This window comes from Cervus canadensis, chromosome 2 (assembly GCF_019320065.1).
Source record: "Cervus canadensis isolate Bull #8, Minnesota chromosome 2, ASM1932006v1, whole genome shotgun sequence".
Classification (NCBI taxonomy): Eukaryota; Metazoa; Chordata; class Mammalia; order Artiodactyla; family Cervidae; genus Cervus; species Cervus canadensis.
Window position 1 is genome coordinate 9,106,546 of NC_057387.1, and position 20,778 is coordinate 9,127,323.

Genomic DNA, 20,778 nt, shown 5'->3' on the forward strand with positions numbered 1-20,778 from the left:
ACCCTAGTCACTTGTGTCGGGGGAGTGTTTTCCTGTGCCTCCATTTACCTAACCACCCTATGTAAGCCAAAAGGATTCTTCCCACATAAAAACGCCCACAGTGGTGCGCTAACCTAGGCAGACAGTTTCCCACTGGGGCACACGTTTAAGGGCTCTGGGGTAGGGGTGGAGGTTCTCAAGGGTTGAGGCCACAGACTCCAGGCCCTTTAACTCAGGATCTGGTCCACCGCCCCTCTTTTAAGCACTGCCCTCCGCAGCTGCACTGCGGCGCCTTTAAACCCTCCCGGCCCTTGCCCCGCCCCTGGTCCGCCCCGTCCGAGGCGGGAGCAGGCTGAAAACCCCCGGCCCCGCCCGGGCGCTCCACTCGCGCTGCGGCCCCCGCCTCGAGTGCGCAACTCTCCGACCCACGTGAACCGTAAGCTGCAGGGAAGGGTCCTTGAGGGCGTGGGGGTGTGCGCGATCTCTAGAAAGCAAGAATCCCGAGCCTGCGGCTTGCTCCAGTGGGCTTGCGGATCGAGGGCTGGCAGGCAAGGGTCCGGTGACTGCCCTGCCCCGCCCTGGGCTGTCAGGTCCTTCCCCAGGCTCTGACCCCGCATTGTTGAGCCATGAGGTCAGGCGGTGTTGCTAGTGCATAGACGGGGCGTTCGCTGGGATCGGAGACTCTGGGACTGCGCTCCGCCAGCCGGCTCCAGTCCCGGGTCTCGCTGGGGCGAGAAAACGAGGGGGTCACGAATTACACGGCTGGCCCAGAGTGATGCAGGGTACAGGGTCCCGGCGCCCACCCTTGGCCAGCTCCGCGCCGCCGGGGCTTCCCAGGCGACCCTTCATTTCCTGGTTCCAGGAGCACGTGTGGGTGCTGCCTGCCCTCTTCGTTCCTGAAGCTCGTTTTTCTGGGGACTGGCTGTCGCGAGTTGGGGCGAGGGGGCGCCCTGCTCGGGTCCCGCCGTGGCCTGGCCTTCTCGGATTTGGGCGGGGACTTGAAGTTCCAGTCCTCTCCAGGAGGGTCCCTCGACCTCAAGCATCTGGAAGGTGGCAGCCCAGACAGCGCCTCGGGGTGCCCTGCCTGTAGGAGGCGGTGTTGGGGGAGGGCGGCTGCTTTCCAGGCCTCCAGCCTCTAAGGGAGCCGACGCCCCCACCTCTTGCCCCCTGCTGCTGGGAAAGTCGGTGGTGGCCGCGGGCGGGCAGGCGGGCTGCCCAGACCGCTGCGTCACCCCAGCGGCGGGCGGGGGGTGATTCATCCCAGTAACGGCCTAGGGTGTGGCGAGTCGGGGCGACTGTGGGGGGCGGACCAGCAGGACCGGAAATCGACTGCCGCAGACCTCCCCCACCCCCCTGGCCTCCTTGAGTCTCCTGGAGCCCCTACGGGTGATGTTCTGGGGAAGCTTGGTATCTGCGAGCAGAAAGAAGCAGGGTAGAAGTGAGAATGGACTGGTGTGGGGATCCGGGGTAGGAGACCCGTGGTCCTCCTAGTTTTCTGACTGCAGAGCACCAGACAGAGGGACAGCTCCCGGTCTGTAAGCCCACTTCCAATTTCTCCTTCCCAGTCCACAGGGAAGATTTCAAACTGCAGAGGAGGCCAAGGTAGGATGGGGCCAGCAGGGCCCTGCCCTTCCAGAATCAACAAATTAGTCGGTCCAAGTGCAATTCTTCCCCCACACCCCAGCCCCGCTGGGGACTGGCCTCTAATCCTCCCCGCCACCCCACCCCATCCCTTCTCCCCCCAGGATTTTCAGATATGGAGCTCTCTAGTTCAGAATGGGCCTTCTGTTGCCAGGATATTTCTTCTGAACTATTTCCTTGAATCTACATGTCCACCCCAACGCTTGTAACTTCCCTTCTCCACATGCTTCCCTTCCCTCCACAGCTGCTTCCCTGAGGAAGCGCTTGCACCTGTCTGTACCTGTGAAGTGACCCCTTCCCAAGGATCCCACTTCTGCTCCCCCTGCCCTGCCTCTGACCCCGCTGAGCGCCTCCTGACCACTCCTGCGCTGAGTGGATGTTTCTGCCCCGTGCCCCCACCCTGCCCCATGCCTGTGTTTGGTACACAGAAGCCATGGCAACGGCCCCCCCACACCCCTCCTCCCCTGCAAGCCTTGTGGCTTCCTGTTTGTGGAGCTTCAGCTTTCTCTTCTGCTCCCTGACTCTGAGAGCAAGGGGGCTGCCCCAAGGGGGCCCCTCAGTCGTAGGTCTCCCACCGCCCCTGCTCCCTGCGGCACTTCAGTTTAGAGGCAAGGGATCCCACTTCGCTTTTTCAGGATAGTCTAAATGCCAGTTCTGGGTTGGGAAGTCCCCCTGTGTCCTCTCTGCACAATGAATGGAGAGTCCCTTTGTCTTCACAATTCAACACCCCAGCCCTGAGCCCTGGAATCCTCCCGCCCCACCCCACCCCCGCGTCCTCGGTGGGGTGAGGTAAGCGTCCCTGGTCCAGCCAGGGTCTGGGTGCGGCTGAGGGCTGGAGTGCCTTCTGCAGCCCCTCCCTTCTCCCAGCTGTTGTGACCTCGTGGGTGGGGGTGCGGGCTGTTCCCACTGCTGTCTGGAGCACCTCTGGAGTTCACCTTACTCACTGCCAACCCACCCCCCAAGCTGTGCGGCTGTCGTCTTCCCTTTGGACCCCCAGCTCTGGGCATTTCCCACACAGCTTCTCCCCACTCCAGCAGGCAACTGGCTACCTTCCCTCCCTTAAGGGCGAGCCCGGTTGTCACTGCAGTCCCAGCCCCACGGCTCCTCGGAGGCGGTCTGCTCGTGGGGGCGGGGAGCACAGCTGTGGGCAGGCGGCCTCATGGCTCTGGCACCGCAGGGTCCGGGGCAGAGGCCCCCGAGTGGAGCTGAGACACTGCAGCTGGAGCCCGTGACCTTGCCAGCTGTGTCCAGGCTCCAGCGTTTAGGAGGGCTCTCAACATCCACCCAGAGGTGGGCCTGGGGGGCTGAGTCTGTCCTACCCCTCCACAGGCAACAGCAGAAGGGTCAGGCTTTGGCCCTGCTCTCCCTTCGTAACCCTGGTGTCTGGGTTAATCATTCTCCTGTCCTTTCCTGGCCATAGTGATCGCTGGGCCTCAGGCCAGTTGGCTCCATGGAGACCCAGCCCTGAGGCCCAGGTGACCGCAGTGAAGCTGCTCCCAGAAGTGAGGTCTGGACAAGGGGCTGGGACAAGGGGACTTCCTGGTGGCAGCAGCCTCTGCCCCCTCTCCTTGCTTCCAAGCCTTCCCGTGCGGCAGGGGTCACAGGCTCGCAGAGACAGTTGGGGCTGGGCTGGGGGCAGGGAATCTTGTCTGCTCTCTCCGCAGACCTCAGCCACTCAGCCGGCCTGCCCTCCCCCAGCCCAGTGTGTGTGTGGATGGTGTGTGGGTCAGGGCCCAGACTGATATTTATCTGGCCGGGCTTTCAGGCTGGGTGAAGTGGGGGTGGGTTGCTCTTAATGAGGTTTAAAAATAGCTGATTTATGGGGAGGATCTCTGCTGGAAATGGCAGCCCCATAAGTTGGAGGCAGAAAGGGCAGCCCTGTTGGAGTGTGGGGAGGGGAGGCCTGAGCTGGCCCCCGCAGGGACTGAGAGGTGTGAGGGGGTTTGAGGCAGCTGCTGTCCTTGTGACCTGCCCGGAGGGCCAGGGAGGAGGCCGTAGGATAGCTCAACCTGCCGTGTGCCTGACTTCATCCCTCAAGTCTGACCTGGCCTGGGGCCAGGCTGGGGAGCGGGAGTGTCTCCCTTCCCTCCCCTCCAATTTAGGTGCCTGGTCTGGGGCATCCTCTGTTCTGTACAGGCAGCCAGCTCTATTTCAGAGCAGAAAGCAGGGCCCATGGGGAGGAGACAGGGGCAGGAAACTGAGTCTCATCCCACCTCTGGTCCTGGCCCCCCTTGACATGTGGCGTTCCAGGCAGGGCTCTGACTTAGGCAGCGAGGTGGCGGGTGGGGACAGACCGCCCACTACGAGGTGCGGTGCTGTCAACTCAGGCCAGTGGTCAGGAAACCAGCCCCCCCTCCCCGTTCCTCCTGACTGAGGTCCTCAAACTAATACCACCCAAGGCTCCTGAATTAGGTCTTATTCCTGCTATAACAAATTATCACTAATTTTGTGACTTAAAGCAACATACATTTAGTATCTTGCGGTGCTAGGTCTCTCTGGCTAAAATCAAGATGTTGGCAGGGCTGCATTCTTTCTAGGGGTGCCTAGGGGAGACTCCACGCCTTGCTTTTCCTAGCTTCTTGAGGCCACTTGTATTGCTTGGTTCATGGCCCTGTGAAACTCCATCATTGACTTCCTTCTCATTCTCCCACTTTGACTCAGCTGCCTTCCTCTTTCACTTATAAAGGCCCTTGTTGTGAGTACATTGGGCCCCGCTGGATGACCCAGGGTACTTTCCCTATCTCAAGATCCTTAATTCAGTCACACCTGCAAAATCCCTTTTGCAGTATAAGGTAACATGTGCAGGTTCTGGGAATTAGGACATAGGCACCTTTGCAGGAGCTATTCTGCCTCCCACTCCTTTTAGAAAGGAAAGTAGAATCAAGTAATACCTGATTTCTCATGGAAAGTCCCATTGCCTAGTGAAATCTGTTAAGGGCCCACTCAGACCTACGTCTCCAGGAAGCCCTCCAGGCTGCTTCTGTCCATACTCCTCCCTTAATTACTGCAGCAAACGGGCTTCCCTGCTGGCTCAGTAGGAAAGAATCCGCCTGCAGTGCAGGAGATTTGGGTTTGATCCCTGGGTCAGGAAGATCCCCTGGAGGAGGACATGGCAACCCACTCTGATATTCTTGTCTGGGGAGTCCCATGGACAGAGGCACCTGGTGGGCTACAGTCCATGTTGTTGGAAAAGAGTACAGATGACTTAGCAACGTGATCTGTGTAGTTTAATATTCATCCTGTACAGCTCTTGTACTTAGTATGAGCTGCCTCTGTCTCTCTGATGGCATTATGTGCAACTTTAGAATCAACGATTTCTGTCTCTTCTGCAAGCCCCAGCGCAAATAGTGGGTGCTCAATGAAAGTGTTAGTAGCTCAGTCGTGTCTGACTTTTTGCGACCCCATGGGCTATAGCCCGCCAGGCTCCTCTGTCCATGGGATTTTCCAGGCAAGAGTACTGGGGTGGGTTGCCATTTCCTTCTCCAGGGGATCTTCCCAACCCAGAGATCAAACCCACGTCTCTTGCATCTCCTGCGTTGGCAGGTGTATTCTGTACCGTTAGTGCCACCTGGGAAGCTCAATGAAAACCCAGTGGCTAATTGAGGGTAGATCTGTCTAGTCCTCTAACTCCTGGCAGGGGTTCCCAAGCCACTCCATATTCTTTCCAAATCATTCTCCTTCCCAGACTGGAAAAGGCACAGTTGGGGTTAGAATGACCAGTTTGCCTTTGCTAAAGCTGACCACCCCTAATGAGGGGCTGAGCCGCCAATCCTGGCCTCATTTACCCTATGTTCTATTCCAGTGGGTTTTATACTTCACTGTAGAAGTGGAAACATTCAAATGAAATCTAATGGGAAGCCTCAATAGAGTAGACAGGTCTGGTCATAAGGGTGGGAGAACCCACAGGGGCCAAGGTGAGACGCTCTCATTTGGCAGCTGTTCTCCCTTCTGGGACCCACCTGAGGGATATGGTGTGTGTCCCCGGGGCAGAGTCCCCCACTCCGCAGGCTGCAGAGTGCTCACCACAGGTCTGGTTGTGTCCTCTCCCCAGCCCCCCACAGCCACTGCCGCCACCCTTTGGAATGGCCAACAGGGGACCTGCCTACGGCCTGAGCCGGGAGGTACAGCAGAAGATCGAGAAACAATACGATGCGGACCTGGAGCAAATCCTGATCCAGTGGATCACCACCCAGTGCCGCAAGGATGTGGGCCGGCCCCAGCCTGGGCGCGAGAACTTCCAGAACTGGCTCAAGGATGGCACGGTGAGAGCAGGGCGCTCCGGGAGAGCGAGAGTGGGCTGGGCCTGGGGGAGCGGGGATGGTCTCAGCTGAAGAAAGGAGTGCAACCCTGTCCCCACCTTTCCTGAGCCCGGGGGTCTCCATCATGCAGAGGCCCTCCTGTTTTCCTCCCTCCTACCAAGGGAAGTGGAAGCCTTAGGTAGCAGGAAGGAGGAGGAGCTCCAGGGGAAGAGCTGGGGGAGGTGTGTTCTAGTCAGTGATCCTTGAATAGCATGGTTCACTTTCTGGGCTCAGAGGCAGGGGCTGGGCAGGAAGGAGCCCGAGGCTTTCTCCAGGTGGAGTCAGAACTGTCCTCAGGTAGGAGAGGCACCTCTGTCGTTCTCTGGAGCTGAGGGTGGTGCACTGTGATCTGTGGTGGGCACGGCCTCACCTCTGCAACCTGCTGTCCTCCCCCAGGTGCTGTGTGAGCTCATTAATGGGCTGTACCCCGAGGGGCAGGCCCCAGTGAAGAAGATCCAGGCCTCCACCATGGCCTTCAAGCAGATGGAGCAGATCTCCCAGTTCCTGCAAGCAGCCGAGCGCTACGGCATCAACACCACTGACATCTTCCAGACCGTGGACCTCTGGGAAGGTGGGCCAAGGCCAGGGTCAGGGCACTGTTGTCCAGAAGAGCAGAGGTTGGCCTGAGCCATCTCCTCCAGGGAGAAGGGGCAGGTTTCTGGCACCCCGAGGACAGAGGGGAGTGTGGATGTGTGTGCGTGCTCATTTCTTTGTGTTTTTATAGAGGAGTTGACCATGTGGGAGGTTGGAATGGAGAAGAATAGGGAGATCAAGAGTCAAAGAACTTGGGGGCTGGGCCTGCTGACTTAGTGATAGAGATGGAAGCCTGGCTTTCAGGACCCTGGCCCTGTGGAGGCTAATACAGCCCCTCCTCCTTCCCAGGAAAGAACATGGCCTGTGTGCAGCGGACGCTGATGAATCTGGGCGGGCTGGCAGTAGCCCGGAACGATGGGCTCTTCTCCGGGGATCCTAACTGGTTTCCCAAGTGAGTATGTTGGGCAGCCCCGGCTCGGGCCAGCGTGGCGATCATGCTCACTCCTGTCCCTGGGAAACGCCCATTACAAAGCACTTCCACATCCCTTGTCTCTATCCTCCCAACTTTCCTGGGATGGCAAGGGACAGTCCCTTTTGAGAGATGAGGGGGTGACTTCAGAGAGCTCAGTGCTCTCTGAGGCAGAGCGGGCACCAGCACTTAAGCCAAAGAAAGCCTGTGCTCTGCCCTGGGAGGGCACTTACTGGGGCAGCCTCCACCCCCCTCCTAACCAGCGTTCACTTCCCACCCAGGAAATCCAAGGAGAACCCTCGGTACTTCTCGGACAACCAGCTGCAGGAGGGCAAGAATGTGATTGGCTTACAGATGGGAACTAACCGCGGGGCTTCTCAGGCAGGCATGACCGGCTATGGGATGCCACGCCAGATCCTCTGATTGGCTCTGCAGCCCTGCCCCTGCCCTCCGTGAATGCTTAATATATATGTGTTGTTTTTTTTTTTTTTTTTTTAGCATTGACATTCCCTGAGAACCCCCGGGAGCTTTCATGCTTCCTTCTGCCAGGGTGGGGGCCTGACCTGTCTCCTCCGGGGGTGCCCGACAGTGGCCTCCCCGTTATGCTTACTAATACATTCCCTTCTCCAAACCCACAAAACTGGACCAACTGGCCTCTTTTCCCCTGGGACCAAGATTGGGGGGGGTGACCTCACCCCCTCTCTGCACCATACCTCTTCTCTTTCCTCTGGCCTCTTCCCTCTGAGCCCTGGGCCCTAACCCATTCCTTAGCTGGGAATCAAGGATGCTGCCTGACGGCCTTCTCCCCCAACAAGTATGCCTTGCCCACAGCTGTGGCTACAGGGACTTAATTTATAGGGAGGGGCCTGTGGCCGCCGCCACCCCAGCCCCAGCTGGACTGCACTCACCACACTTCGGAGGCAGCCTGCCCTGGCAGAGGCCCCCAGGCTTCTCATTTTCCATTCCTTTCTGTGGCTAAGGGGTGGGGGTGAGGGGGCCTGGGAGGGAAGGCTGCTCACCATGGGCTGGGGCTTAAAGAATCTGAGTTTGCTGATTTAAATAAAGAATCTCTTTTTTTTTTTTGGATGGATTCTGGCTGTGTCTGGGGCCGTTGAACCAACGGTGGGGAAGGGAGGGATGTGGGGGAAGTATAGGCACTGCCTCCAGGGAAGAGGTTTTTGAGATGGAAGGTCACAAGTGTCCCCCCATCTTTGACTTCCTTCCCGTTCTTTTTCTGACTTGTTTAGGTGAGGGGTTGAGAAGGGACAGGCCCTCCCTGCTGCCTTCAGGTTAGGGGTCATGATACAGGATATGTGGGTAGTGTCCAGAGGGAGGGGGGCCCTGACCTAGCTGGGCCCTTCCCACAAGCAGAACAGCTGTCAGTCACCGCAGGAAAGTAGGGCCGACCGTCCCTACAGTCCTGAGTCCTGACAAGTGTCTGGGTTGGAGTTCCCTCCCACAGGCTTGATGCCAGCTCTGTTGGAGCTGGCCAGACCAGCGTGGGGGGTGGGGTTGCAGTGGTGAGGGTCTGGTGAACAGGGGCATGAGTGAGCTGGAAGGAGTTGGTGGTGACTGGAGGGAGAAAGCCTTGTTGATCAGACACTTGCGAGCTGCATGTTCTCGAGAGCCTAGCAGCATCTTCTGGATGGGTGGCCTTGGACCACAATTGTAAAATTTTGGGGTCGGGTTGTCCTGACTCCTACCCCTGACCTGGGCAAGAATGTTCCACCTGTAGTTTCCAACCCCATGGCCTTCCCATCAGATCTGGCATCTAACTTGAGGCCCTGGGCCAGCCCTCCCCACTTCAGCTCCCACCCCCATCAGTCAGCCTGGCCTCCATTGTCCCTGTCTCCACTTTTACTACCATTTATCTTTGTTTTCCTGAGGCGGGAGAAAGCTACAGCATTGTGCCTAAGGTGACAGAATGTGCAGTGGTAGATATCCAGAGACCTTCCATTCTCCTTCCTCCCACCCCACTGCGGCTCCCTCTGTCAAGAAGCACCTACTGTGTGCCAGGCCCTCCCTCTGCCAGGAAGCACCTACTGTGTGCCAGGCCCCAGGCCACTGCTGTGCATTAGCCATTAGCTCTGGGACTCTACGCCTTATCCAAGGCCCAGCCATGGGTGAGCTAGTATTTGCTTGCCTGCTGCACTCCCTTGGTTGTGGCACAGATAAGATAGGCTGCCGCCTATGTGCAAATTCCCAGGGAGTTAGCTCTCACTCCACCCCATTATCTCCCAGTTATCTCCCATTCAGGAAGGCTTTGTGGAATGCCAGTAAGGAAGAATGATGTCATTGCAGAGACATTGAATTCACTGATATTTAAACTGAAAAACCATTTGCACTCTTCTCTGATTTAACTATTAATAGCTCCAAATTATTGGCCACCAGCCTCATGCCTTTCTGGGACCAGCACACCACAGAGCCAAGACTGAGAACAACTGTGTTCTCCCAGCAGATTCCCATGATAGTCCATGAAGTGGATATTGCTCTATTATTCCTTCATTTTGTTCCCAGATGAACACACTGGATCTCAGGACCAAGACCACATAAAGAGTTAGTGGAGGGACTGGGGTTTTGAGGGCTTCTCTGGTAGCTCAGTAAAAGATTCCATCTGCCAATGCAGGAGATTCAAGAGATACAGGTTCGATCCCTGGGTTGGGAAGATCCCCGGGAGAAGGGAATGCAACCCACCCCAGTATTCATGCCTGGAAAATCCCACAGACAGAGGAGCTGGCAGGCTATAGTTCATGGGGTTGCAAAATAGTCGGACACAACTTAGGGACTAAACAACCAGCAGTTTTGAATCCAGATCATCCTGGCTGGGCGCTCGCTGAGGCTTGCTGCTCCAGCTGGGACTGATTTTTGAGAGGTGCTCAGCCTCCCTCCTGGCTGCAACCCCTACCCGCCAATAAGCTGTGTGAGGCCCTTCCATGTCTCCCCTTAATCCATCTCACTCTAGGTTCAGCTCCTTCCTTCTGGAAATGACCTCCACTGACAACTCAACAGTTTGGTTTTCTGATGGCTTCATTCCAGCATTTTGTTCTATTTGAGGTCACAGTTTCATCCCTAATCCGGCCCCTCATACTTCCTCCTTCTCCATCAGGCCCTGGAGGCCAGAATGGGTCCCAGCCCTGGGATCGGAAGGAAGAACTTCTCTGAATGGCACCCCCTTTCCCTGTCATCTCCTAGCAGTTCATTCCCCATGGCTCTCCACACTGGTGTTCCCCAACACCGTGTGCCTGAGGGTCTGTTCACCCTGTGCCTGAGGGTCTGTTCTGCTGCCCCGAACAATCTCCCCTCCCAGATGTTACCGCGGCTCCCTTCTCTCATTCGTTTTTGTTCAAATGTCACCTTCCAAGTACTGCCTTCCCTGGCCACCCTATTTAAAACTACACACTCCACCCTCAACCTGCACCCCATCATCCTTCCCTGCTTTCTCCTATCACCACCTGATATCCAATCAATTTTACTTATTTTATTTTCTGGCTCCACCCACAGAATGCATAGTCTGTAGGAGCAGGTTTGTGTTGGTTTTGTTGATACAGAGTAGTGCCAGGCATGTTGTAGGTGCTGGATAAATATTTGTTGAATGAATAAAGGACTGAATGAGTGAATATCACAAGGCCCTCATGCTCCCGAATCCCATGGCATGGTACCCAGCCAGCCCAGCGTCCCAGCAACCAACCCAGCCTGTCATTGGATCTGAAATGGAACCAGCCTGTCTCTCAATTTCTGATGCTTCCTCATTGTTCATTTCCAAAAGGTAAAACCTGAGAAGGCAGTCCTCCCTACAACCAGAGGAGCGGTGGTTGGGAAGGGGATGGAGAGTGATTTGTGTGCTCTGGGCAAATGGAAGGTGCACGGAGGACTTGGCAGGAAAAGAATGGGAGGAGGGCAGGGGGAAGGGGGAAGAGTCAACTTTTGGTTCATTTACTCCTTGTGTTGAGCCTTGAAGTGGAAAACCACTGTGTAGGTAAAAGGAAAGTAGGCTTGGCCTGTGGTGGCTGACGGGAAGGAGAGCTGGAGCAGGGAGGCAGGGAGTAGGGGAAGGAGGAGCAGGAGATGGAGAAGGGGGAGGAAGAGAGACAGTGTGGCTGACCTGTGTGGAAATAACTCAGTTCTGCACGGTCTGTTCCCGTGTACTGAGTGTGCATCCAGGTGTGTGAGAATTCACAGCACACGGCTCACGGGGTGACCGTGTGTGGAGGCTGCCAGTGAGCAGGTGTTTACCAAGGCCTGGGGACTAGAGGTGCGGAGAGGTGTGTGCAGGCAGAGTGTAAGCATCTGAGCCCTGGTGCACGGCTCCGCGGGCAACAGTGGGTCCGTTCTTGCCTGTGCAGCCCAGGGCGGCCTCTGAGAGCTTGGCAAAAGGCCCAAGGATCGGAGAAACAGGGGAAGGGCTGGACAGTAGGGCCCCAGGGAGGGAGCAATAAAGGGCCTGGGATTAAATTTGTTGAAGAGAAGGCTAAAGGTAAATTAGTAATCGGCTCCTTGCAAAGAAATGAGTTTTAGTCCCAGTGGCTGGGGAGGTAGATTAAAAGCAAATGCACTGAAGTTGCACAGAGAGAAATTAGTTTAAACAAGGAAAAATGATCCTCTTGACTCAGGTGTTTTAGCCTCTGGATTCTCTTAAGGGTCAGGAGGAATGCCTTCAATAATAGTACAAATCTCATCATTTTCTTTTTTTTTTTTAGTTCTACCAGTTTGTTGCTACCAACCCATCTTCCTCCACCCTCTGCACGCATACTCAGTCATGTAACCCCATGGACTGCAGCCCTCTGTCCATGGACTTTTCCAGGCAAGAATACTGGAATGGGTTGCCATTTCCTTCTCCACAAATCGCATCTTCTTAACGTGGAAAATGGGCAATTCCGTCTGGAAACACTCATATATAAGCCATTTTTTTCATTCATGTATTCATTCCTTCAACAGTGCTTGGGGTTCTACCCTATGCCAGGCATAGGAGATATGAAGATTATTAGCACATGATCTCTTTGCTCAGAAAGTGCAGCCCTGTAGGGGAGATAAAACATGGAGATGAGCCAAGGTAATTCAGAAAGCCAGTGATGAGTGCCTTTGGAAAAATGCCAGTAGGGCTCTCTGGGAGGATCACTGGCCAGCCTCCCACGGTCCTGGATCATTTCTGGAGTGGAGGCTGGTGGCGACACCGCGGTGAGCTGAGGCTGTGTGTCTCAGGGACCCTCTCCCTGATCTGTCTGGAAGAGTGGGGCTGCTGCTTGCGGTTTGGGGGGGCAGTTGCTCCTCCAGAAAAAGGAGCTGTCAGTAGCTCTGTGGTGAGAAGTCAAGTCTCAGTGGAAGGTGAAGGTGCTGTTCTTTTCCCGCCTGGAATGGGGGTGGGCAAAGAGGTCCGAGTCAGGGTGAGGACCAGGGATTGGACCGGCACAGATCAGCATCACTGGTGGGGGGTGGCTGTGCAGGGGGGGGTCACACAAATGTTGCCCCAAGCCCTGGGGCTGTCACACCATTTCACCCCACTGTTGCCAGGCCTGAGTTTGGAGCTCTGTTTCCATGAGAGCTCGGTGTGGGGCTGAACCATCACAGTGGTGATGAGGACTCTGATTCACTACCGTTTTTCTGCTAGTCGCTGTGCTAAGGATTTAAGCTGTGTATTATATTTGTCCTTTCACTATTTCAAAAAATATTTGTTGAGCACCTATTCAGGGCAAGGCATCTATGGATGGTGGAGGATACAGCAGTCAACAAGGCAGGTGTAGTCTGTGCCCTCGTGGGAGGAGCTGGTTGTAATACAATGGGGTTTGTGGTGGGCTAAGGGGAGTCTAGGTGAGAAGCCAGAGGAGCGGACTTAGCACAGCCTCACGGGGAGGGACATCAGTGAAGACTTCTGGAAGGTGAGGTGTGAACTGAGGATTTAAGGATAACTAGAAGCATAAGGGAGAGGCCAGCAGTGATGAGGAGGGTGGTGATCTCAGCCAGCCTGCAGCATGGGCATGAGCTGGAGATGGGAATGTGCAGGGCCAGACAGTAGAATGGGTGTGTTTAGAGGTGGGAGGGGTGGGTGCTGAGAAACGCACAATATCAGAGGGGCTTCAATGTCAATGAATAATGTTGGACCTTTCATTAAGGGCAAGGGGGAGACACTGAAGGATTTTAAGCAGGAGGATGAAGAGATGAGAGTTGGGTTTTAATTTAGCCAAATTCCTTAGGCTGCAGGGTAGAGAATGACCTAGGAAGGGTAGAGAATTGTCTAGAATTATCTAGTCAGTGAGGCAGGTTGACTCCAGGAGGTTACTGCAGCAGTCCAGATGGAAGTGAGAGCAGCTGGGTAAGGAAGGCCGGTGAAGATGGAAAGAAGAGACTGGATTTCAACACTGCTTAGTACTCTGTGCAGAGTGAAGCGGGGAGAGGGAGCCAGAAAGACAGGCTTCTGGCTTCAGCCACTAAGCAAATGGTGTCTGGATCTGGGTCACGAAATACTATGGGCTGCCCTGGTGGCTCAGAAGGTAAAGGATCTGCCTGCAATGCAGGAGACCTGGATTTGATTCCTGGGTTGGGAAGATCCCCTGGTAAAGGGAATGGCTACCCACTCCAGTTTTCTTGCCTGGAGAATTCCACGAACAGGAGAGCCTGGCGGGCTAGAGTCCATGGGGTCACAAAGAGTCAGACACAACTGAGTGACTAACACACATGGAATATTATTCTCTCCCATTTTACAGATGGGGAATCTGTAACTTGCAAAATAAAAGTAACCTGAAGAACCCAGCAGGTGGCTGAACTGGGACTTACACTTGTGGCAGAAGAAGTCCAAGTTAACTGCTCCCCCCATGATGGTGCTTCTTGGCTTGGTGGCTGACACTGGGGAGGGATTTCACTTGCAGCCGGCATGAACTGTGGTTTTTCTGTGGGTGGCAGCTGGGGCCACAGTGAGGAAGGGAGAGGTCAGGCTTAGGAAGAGTGCAGAAAGTTCAACTCTCTAGCAGTCACCTCTCGAAGGCAAATGAAGAACTGGCAGAACTGGCAGCTATAAAAAAGGAACTAATGGAGAGACCTCAAGGCCCAGCCCCTGATCCTGTAACTTGGGGTTTCTGTCCTCAAGGCTCCTTGATTTTTTTGGAGCCCACTGACAGCCTAGCTTTTCCCTCCAGCAAGAAAAACTACCACAACCACCAGGACAATATCTGAAAGTTGTGCTTTCAAGGCACTTTCATATCTATGAATTCCAGGGACAGGGAGCCTTGTCACCACTTGGGAAGGCTTGGATATTTTTATACCCTTTGGGGAGAACAGAGAAACTGAAACCTAGAGACTGTAAGTGATGGTCCAGGGTCCCAGGGATTTTGAGAATAGAAATCACACCTCAAGTGTCTTTAGATGACTCCTGGTTCTCAGAACAGTAGTACCAGACCCAGAAGGAGCTCATCCCAAGTTCATGGTTTTGAATTGGTTCTGCTTGTACTAGAATCCAGGTCTTCGGACTCCTGGTCACTCACCAGGTGTTGAAAATACCCATGTCAAGCATCCCTGGGGATGGGACTGACCGGAGAGTCCAGCAGACCCACAGGATGGTTGGAATGCCTCAGGGCCCATCCAGGATCTTCCCCCAACTCTGCCACCCTCTAAGAATTGAAATCCCCTGGTGTGCTGGTTGGAAATGCAAATTCTAGTTAGTTCTGTTAGGCCAGGAATCTGCGGTGAAGGCAGTGGGGGTGGTGCTCTGAATTTACAGTTTAAACTGGCTCCCCCTGTAATTCTTAGGCAGCAGCACTGTCCTAGGTGATTCAGAGAGAGAAGTTTCTCCAACAAGAAAATTGAGGTCTGAGCCAGCCCTGGCTGTGCCTTGAACTGGAGTTGCCTCCACCCCCGCCCCCCACCCTGTACTGTTTGGCGACTGTGGCTGGGTTGCCAGGGGAACCAGGCTGTGTAACTTCCTGGCTTTGGCGGTTTTCCCCTCCTTGGCCTTATCTCAGCGTCCGCCACCCAGTCCGGGCCCGTGCTGGTCACGTAGGAGGGGAAGCTGGTGCCAGGCATGTGGAGGCATACCCAGGGCAGCAGGGCAATGCTGACCCAAGAACGTGGGGGCAGGCAGGAGGGTGGAGATGAGATTTTTGAAGTTGGGAAGCCTGCAGATTTATTGACGACTTTTTTCTTGGCCTGAGAGTTGTCTGCCAGGGGGAATGTGGCCAGGTAGGGAGGTTAAGGGAATCGGGAGGGATGACCAGCATGAGGCTCTCTCTGGCACTGTTCTGCCCAGGGCGGGGAAGGCACCAATGTCAGAGGGTGATATTGCCCTACTGGCCTGTACCGTCTCATCTTTCCCTCCCCTCTTCTAGACCCAAGGACTCCAACCAGCCACAGGCATCACCCAGCAGTTCTCACTTCCGTTCTCCCCCTAACCATCTTCTTCCCCTAGTCTCACTCCACCCCACTCCTGCCTCGGTGCTCACAGCCTTTCTCCTTGGCCCCAGATTACTTCTTGTCAAACTCTCTCCCCTGTCCCTGTCCCTCTCCCTCACCTGGTCTCTCAGGCTGTAGCAGGAGGGCTCTACAGTTTTTAAGAATGAAAAAGAGAAAGAGAGTTTTGAAGAACGCAGGAAGGCAGTAAATTCCTGGTGGAAAATAATTCATGCATTTAAGTATTTATTCATGTTTTAAGCCATACTTTGTTTTAGAAAGACTTGAGGCAATTTTGAGAGTTCAAATATTCGAGGAAGAAGGGGGTTGTGAAACAGTCTCTCAGGCTTCCTTGCAGTTAAGAGGATTTACAGTCTGATTCCTGGTCGTGTTTTTACGACACTGAGGACAAAAGACATTCCCTCCTCCCCTGATATCCTCCTGCTTTGTGAGAAAGGGAAGAAAGCCACGGGCAGTATGCAAACTGACTTTTAAACCTGGTTTGCCCTTCACAGCCCCTCTCTTCTGGGCTATTATCCATCTCATAGATGAGGAAACAAGACTCAGGTGGTTGGGCAGGTCGCCTAAGGCTTCTCAGCTATAAGCGGCCGTGCTGGGAGTCAAACTCTGCCGGTCTGGCTCCCAAAACTTAGTCACTACTATCCTTCCTCACTGTGCTGCCTCAGGAGCACAAGTAATGGGGAGAGCTCCCTCTAGGCTGCCCTAGATGGAACTGGGGGCTCTGAACAGCCTAGGAAACAGTCTTGCTTTAGCGAGACGGGAGTGGGCGTCCTAGAATTCCCTTCACAGGGAGGTGTTACCCCAAAGAATGCAGAAGCTGCCGCCACAGGAGGCAGGTCCAGAGGAGGGAAGTGGGGTCCTGGAGAAACACCAGAATGTGCGCATATAGCAAAGGAGTTCAGAGAGAACAGGAGTGTAGCAGACCACCACTAACCCACAACTCCATGCACTGAACACAAAAGCTTCTATAGGAATGCAGAAGCCCCATCTTTTTTGTCCATTGTACATGTGTGGCCCTGCTCCCCACTATCCCTTGTCTAGAGCTGACAACTCTGATCCCTGTGCTCAGAAGTACAGGTTCCTAAATGCATTTCAAAGAGACAGAGAAAGAATCAGAGTCTCCTTTCTCAGGCTTTTAGGCAGGAGACACGTTCCACTGAGAGGCCAGACTTTTCATTTTAACCAAATGGCTCCCCTGGGTCCTGTCTCCCAGGCTCCTCCCATTTAAATGTGCTGATTCATCACAGAGTCAAAATTCTTATCCCTCTTGCCTCAGCCGACATGGGAGCATCTCAGGAGACTAGCCGGATGGGGCCTGCCTAATCCAGCACCCCAAGGCCCTGTGGGGTGAGGAGGAGCTACGGGAGCCAGCCCAGGTCTTGGGCTTTGCTCCCAGCCTCGAGGCACCCAGCAAATCTCTCAGCTCTGGGCTCCTGGCCAACAATCCAGGGTTTACTCTGAGACTTCACTGGGAGTGGCGACTGGTAGGAAGGGTCAGGCAGCCAGAGGTGGGGCTAGGGTTGAGCAGAGAATCCAGACCTGCCCTCTTCCTCAGGCGACTGCAGCCAGCCGTTCCCCATTGTTCTCACCCCTCAGCTTGCTGGCCATGAGAATGCTGGACACGGGCAGAGCAGAGGAGGAGAGTGAAAAGAGAGCTTGGGGGCCGGAGTAGAAGGAGGAAAATCCCAAAGATGCACAGCAAGCAGAGAAGAGAGGAGGAAAAGGAAGGGAACAGGGGAGAAGGTGGAAGAGGGCAGTGAGGGAGGGGCTGGCAGAGCAGCTAAGGTTGGGAGGGGAGCACAAGGGCACCTGCCCCAGTCCCATCGGACATGGTTGGGCATTTGAGCCAAGTTTTGCTGAGAAGGGAAAGGTTGCCTCCCACTTATCAGGGGTGGGACTGCTGGGTTTTGTGAGGCCTGAAGTCTTGGAAGCTCCTTTTAAGAAAAATGATACAAAATTAATTAGAGGAGTAAACAATTAGAATCGTCACAGCAAATTATACATTTTTTAAAAAAATCTGGCAAATACTGTAAGCATCATGACATCTGGAAGAATGACATAAGATTCGTATGAATTTCTCAACCACAAATTGACTCTTGCCATGGGTGCTTGCCATCCATTTCTGCAAGGATTAAATGATGTGCTGCTGCTGCAGCTGCTGACCCTCAACACCCCCCGGAAGGAGTTCAGGGCGGAGAGCAGAAATGAGGCACTCTGTGCTCCTGGAAAACTGGCAGGACAGGTCTTTAGATAGATATTCTCAGAAGTTGATTTTATGAGTCCAGTTCTTCTATCCCCTCATATCTAGAAAAACACTAAAATCCTTCTCAGTGTTGACTGTTTCCTGTGACTAGCAGAACCTTTCTGAAAAATAAACGGGCTTGACTGCATGTGTTTCTCCTTTCCCAAGATCACACACACATGACCTTCCCCTCTTCCTCTTTGGAGCAGGCTCTTGGAGCTCTCTGAGGTGTTGTCTCCTGGGCGGCAGTCCTCCTTTTGCCCCCAGTAAAACTTAACTCACGATTCTCACATTGTACACTTTTTTTAAGTCAACAAATTCGCTGCCTGAAACAAGTGTAAAAGAGTTTTCGCCTTTACCTTTTTGTGGCTGCTTATTTTTTGTCCCTCCACATGTCAATGATTTTATAATATGAATATTACTTTTTATAGAGAATGGGCTTCCCTGGTAGCTCAGCCAAGACCTACCAGTTTTTCCTTTGGCATGATTTTGATCAGCCCTTTCATTATTGACAGATTAGAATGTTTCATTCATTTCAGTTTCTTGTTGTATCAGTTTTTTGATTGCTGTCAAATTTGAGAAATCTGTGAAATTTCTTAGTTGTAGGATTTGAGGAGATTGTTCAGTAAGTAATCTTAAATATTCTTTGAATTGATGACACTCATTGACCAGACTGTCATAAGTCCTCATTTTAGTGTACAAATGGGAATTTTATGCAGTCTCCATCAGTGTCAATCTTTTATGTCAAACCAATAAGAAATTTAATATTTCACCAATATATTCACATGATTTTCTCCCCTGGTTAGCTGGATTATTAAACAATCCAAGCACTTGTTTATTCTGTTAAAAATTTTTCTATTCCTCTTATTGAAATGGGGCTTCCCAGGTGACTCAGAAGGTGAAGAATCTGCCTGCAATGGAGAGGACCCAGGTTTGATTCCTGGGTTGGAAAGATTCCCTGGAGAAGGGAATGGCTACCCACTCCAGTATTCTTACCTGGAGAATCCCATGGACAGAGGAGCCTGGTGGGCTACAGTCCATGGGGTCACGAAGAGTTGGACAACTGAGTGACTAACACTTATTGGATTGCCTTTTTTGATAATCTGAAAATTTTTGTTTCAATTTGCTTCTCAATTTCAAAATAATTTCTACTGATTTCATGGTTCATTTTTATTACTTTTGTTTCATAAATCCATTAATTTCTTTTATTGAAATATAATTATATAACATTGTGTTAGTTTCAGGAGTACACTACAGTGATTCCATATTTGTATTTATCGTGAAATTATCACCACAACAATTCATCACCACATATAGTTATAATTTTTTTCCTAGGATGAGAACTTTTAAGATCTTCAACTTTCAAATATACAATACAATATTACTAATGATAGACACCATGCTGTACATTATATCTCCAGGACGTTTATTATTTTTTTGGCCATGCTGCATGGCAAATGGGATCTTAGTTCCCCAATCAGGGATGGAACCCATGCCCCCTGCAGTGGAAATGTGGAGTCTTGACCACTGGACAGCCCGGGAAGTCCCAGGACTTATAACTGGAAGTTTGTATTTTTTGACCCCCTATTCTGCCTCTGGCGTCACCAATCTGTTCTCTGTACCTATGAGTCCTCTGTTTTTTAGATTCCACATATAAGTGACACCATATTGTATTTGTTTTTCTCTATTTGACTTATTTCACTTAGCATGATGCCCTCAAGGATGACCCATGTTGTTGCAAATAGCAAGATTTCAGTCTTTTTAAAAAAATAATTGAATAATATTCCATTGTATATATACACACACCATATTTTCTTTATACATTGATGGATATTTAGGTTGCTTCCATGTCTTGGCTATTGCTGTAGTGAACATGATGTTCATATATCCTTTTAAGTAGTGTTTTCATTTCCTTTGGATAAATACTCATAAGTGGAATTGCTGGATCATGTGGTAGTTATATTTTAAATTTTTTGAGGAACCTCTATACTGTTTTCCAGGAGACAGGGATCAAAATCATCCGCATGGAAAAGAAATGCAAAAAGGCAAAATGGTTGTCTGAGGAGGCCTTACAAATAGCTGTGAAAAGAAGAAAAGCAAAAAGCAAAGGAGAAAAGGAAAGATATTCCCATTTGAATGCTAGTTTCAAAGAATAGCCAGGAGAGATAAGAAAGCCTTCCTCAGAGATCAATGCAAAGAAATAGAGGAAAACAACAGAATGGGAAAGGCTAGAGATCTCTTCAAGAAAATTAGAGATATCAAGCAGACATTTCAGGCAAAGATGGGTTCGATAAAGGACAGAAATGGTAGGGACCTAACAGAAGCAGAAGACATTAAGAAGAGGTGGCAAGAATACACAGAAGAACTGTACAAAAAAGATCTTCATGAGCTAGATAATCACAATGGTGTGATCACTCACCTAGAGCCAGACATCCTGGAATGTGAAGTCAAGTGGGCCTTAGAAAGCATCACTATGAACAAAGCTAGTGGATGTGATGGAATTCCAGTTGAGCTATTTCAAATCCTGAAAGATGATGCTGTGAAAGTGCTGCACTTAATATGCCAGCAAATTTGGAAAACTCAGCAGTGGCCATAGGACTGGAAAAGGTCAGTTTTCATTCCAATCCCTAAGAAAGGCAATCCCAAAGAATGCTCAAACTACCACACAATTGCACTCATCTCACACGCTAGTAATGCTCAAAATTCTCCAAGCCAGGCTTCAGCAATATGTGAACTGAGAACTTCCCGATGTTCAAGCTGATTTTAGAAAAGGCAGAGGAACCAGAGATCAAATTGCCAATATCTGCTGGATCATCGAAAAAGCAAGAGAGTTCCAGAAAAGCATCTATTTCTGCTTTATTGACTACGCCAAAGCCTTCGACTGTGTGGCTCACAATAAACTGTGGAAAATTCTGAAAGAGATGGGCATACCAGACCACCTGACCTGCCTCTTGAGAAACCTGTATGTAGGTCAGGATGCAACAGTTAGAACTGGCCATGGAACAACAGACTGGTTCCAAATAGGAAAAGGTGTACGTCAAGGCTGTATATTGTCACCCTGCTTATTTAACTTATATGCAGAGTACATCATGAGAAACACTGGGCTGGAAGAAGCACGAGCTGGAATCAAGATTGCTGGGAAAAATATCAATAACCTCAGATATGCAGATGACACCACCCATATGGCAGAGAGTGAAGAGGAACTGAAAAGCCTCTTGATG

At 52.3% G+C, this 20,778-nt stretch overlaps 2 protein-coding genes across 2 annotated transcripts in view; both read left to right on the forward strand.

The window, feature by feature from the left end:
• The first annotated feature begins 260 nt into the window (after positions 1–260).
• Positions 261–8,011, forward strand: TAGLN2 (transgelin 2). The gene is made up of 5 exons (XM_043452175.1): positions 261–415; positions 5,672–5,882; positions 6,315–6,489; positions 6,801–6,903; positions 7,203–8,011. Exons 2-5 carry the CDS (start codon positions 5,703–5,705, stop codon positions 7,342–7,344), a joined length of 600 nt encoding a protein of 199 aa, XP_043308110.1. The 5' UTR covers positions 261–415; positions 5,672–5,702; the 3' UTR covers positions 7,345–8,011.
• Positions 8,012–8,116: 105 nt separating this feature from the next.
• Positions 8,117–20,778, forward strand: part of CFAP45 (cilia and flagella associated protein 45) — a 43,598-nt gene continuing 30,936 nt past the window's right edge. The window contains exon 1 of the mRNA XM_043452157.1: positions 8,117–10,687. The gene's annotated coding sequence lies outside the window, so the exon portion shown is untranslated. The remainder of the gene's footprint in view (positions 10,688–20,778) is intronic.

Coding starts and splice junctions, on each gene's coding strand:
- TAGLN2 (XM_043452175.1), top strand. CDS start 5,703: ATGGCCAACAGGGGACCTGCCTACGGCCTGAGCCGGGAGGTACAGCAG. Junction 6,490..6,800: donor GACCGTGGACCTCTGGGAAG/GTGGGCCAAGGC, acceptor CCTCCTTCCCAG/GAAAGAACATGGCCTGTGTG. Junction 6,904..7,202: donor GATCCTAACTGGTTTCCCAA/GTGAGTATGTTG, acceptor CTTCCCACCCAG/GAAATCCAAGGAGAACCCTC.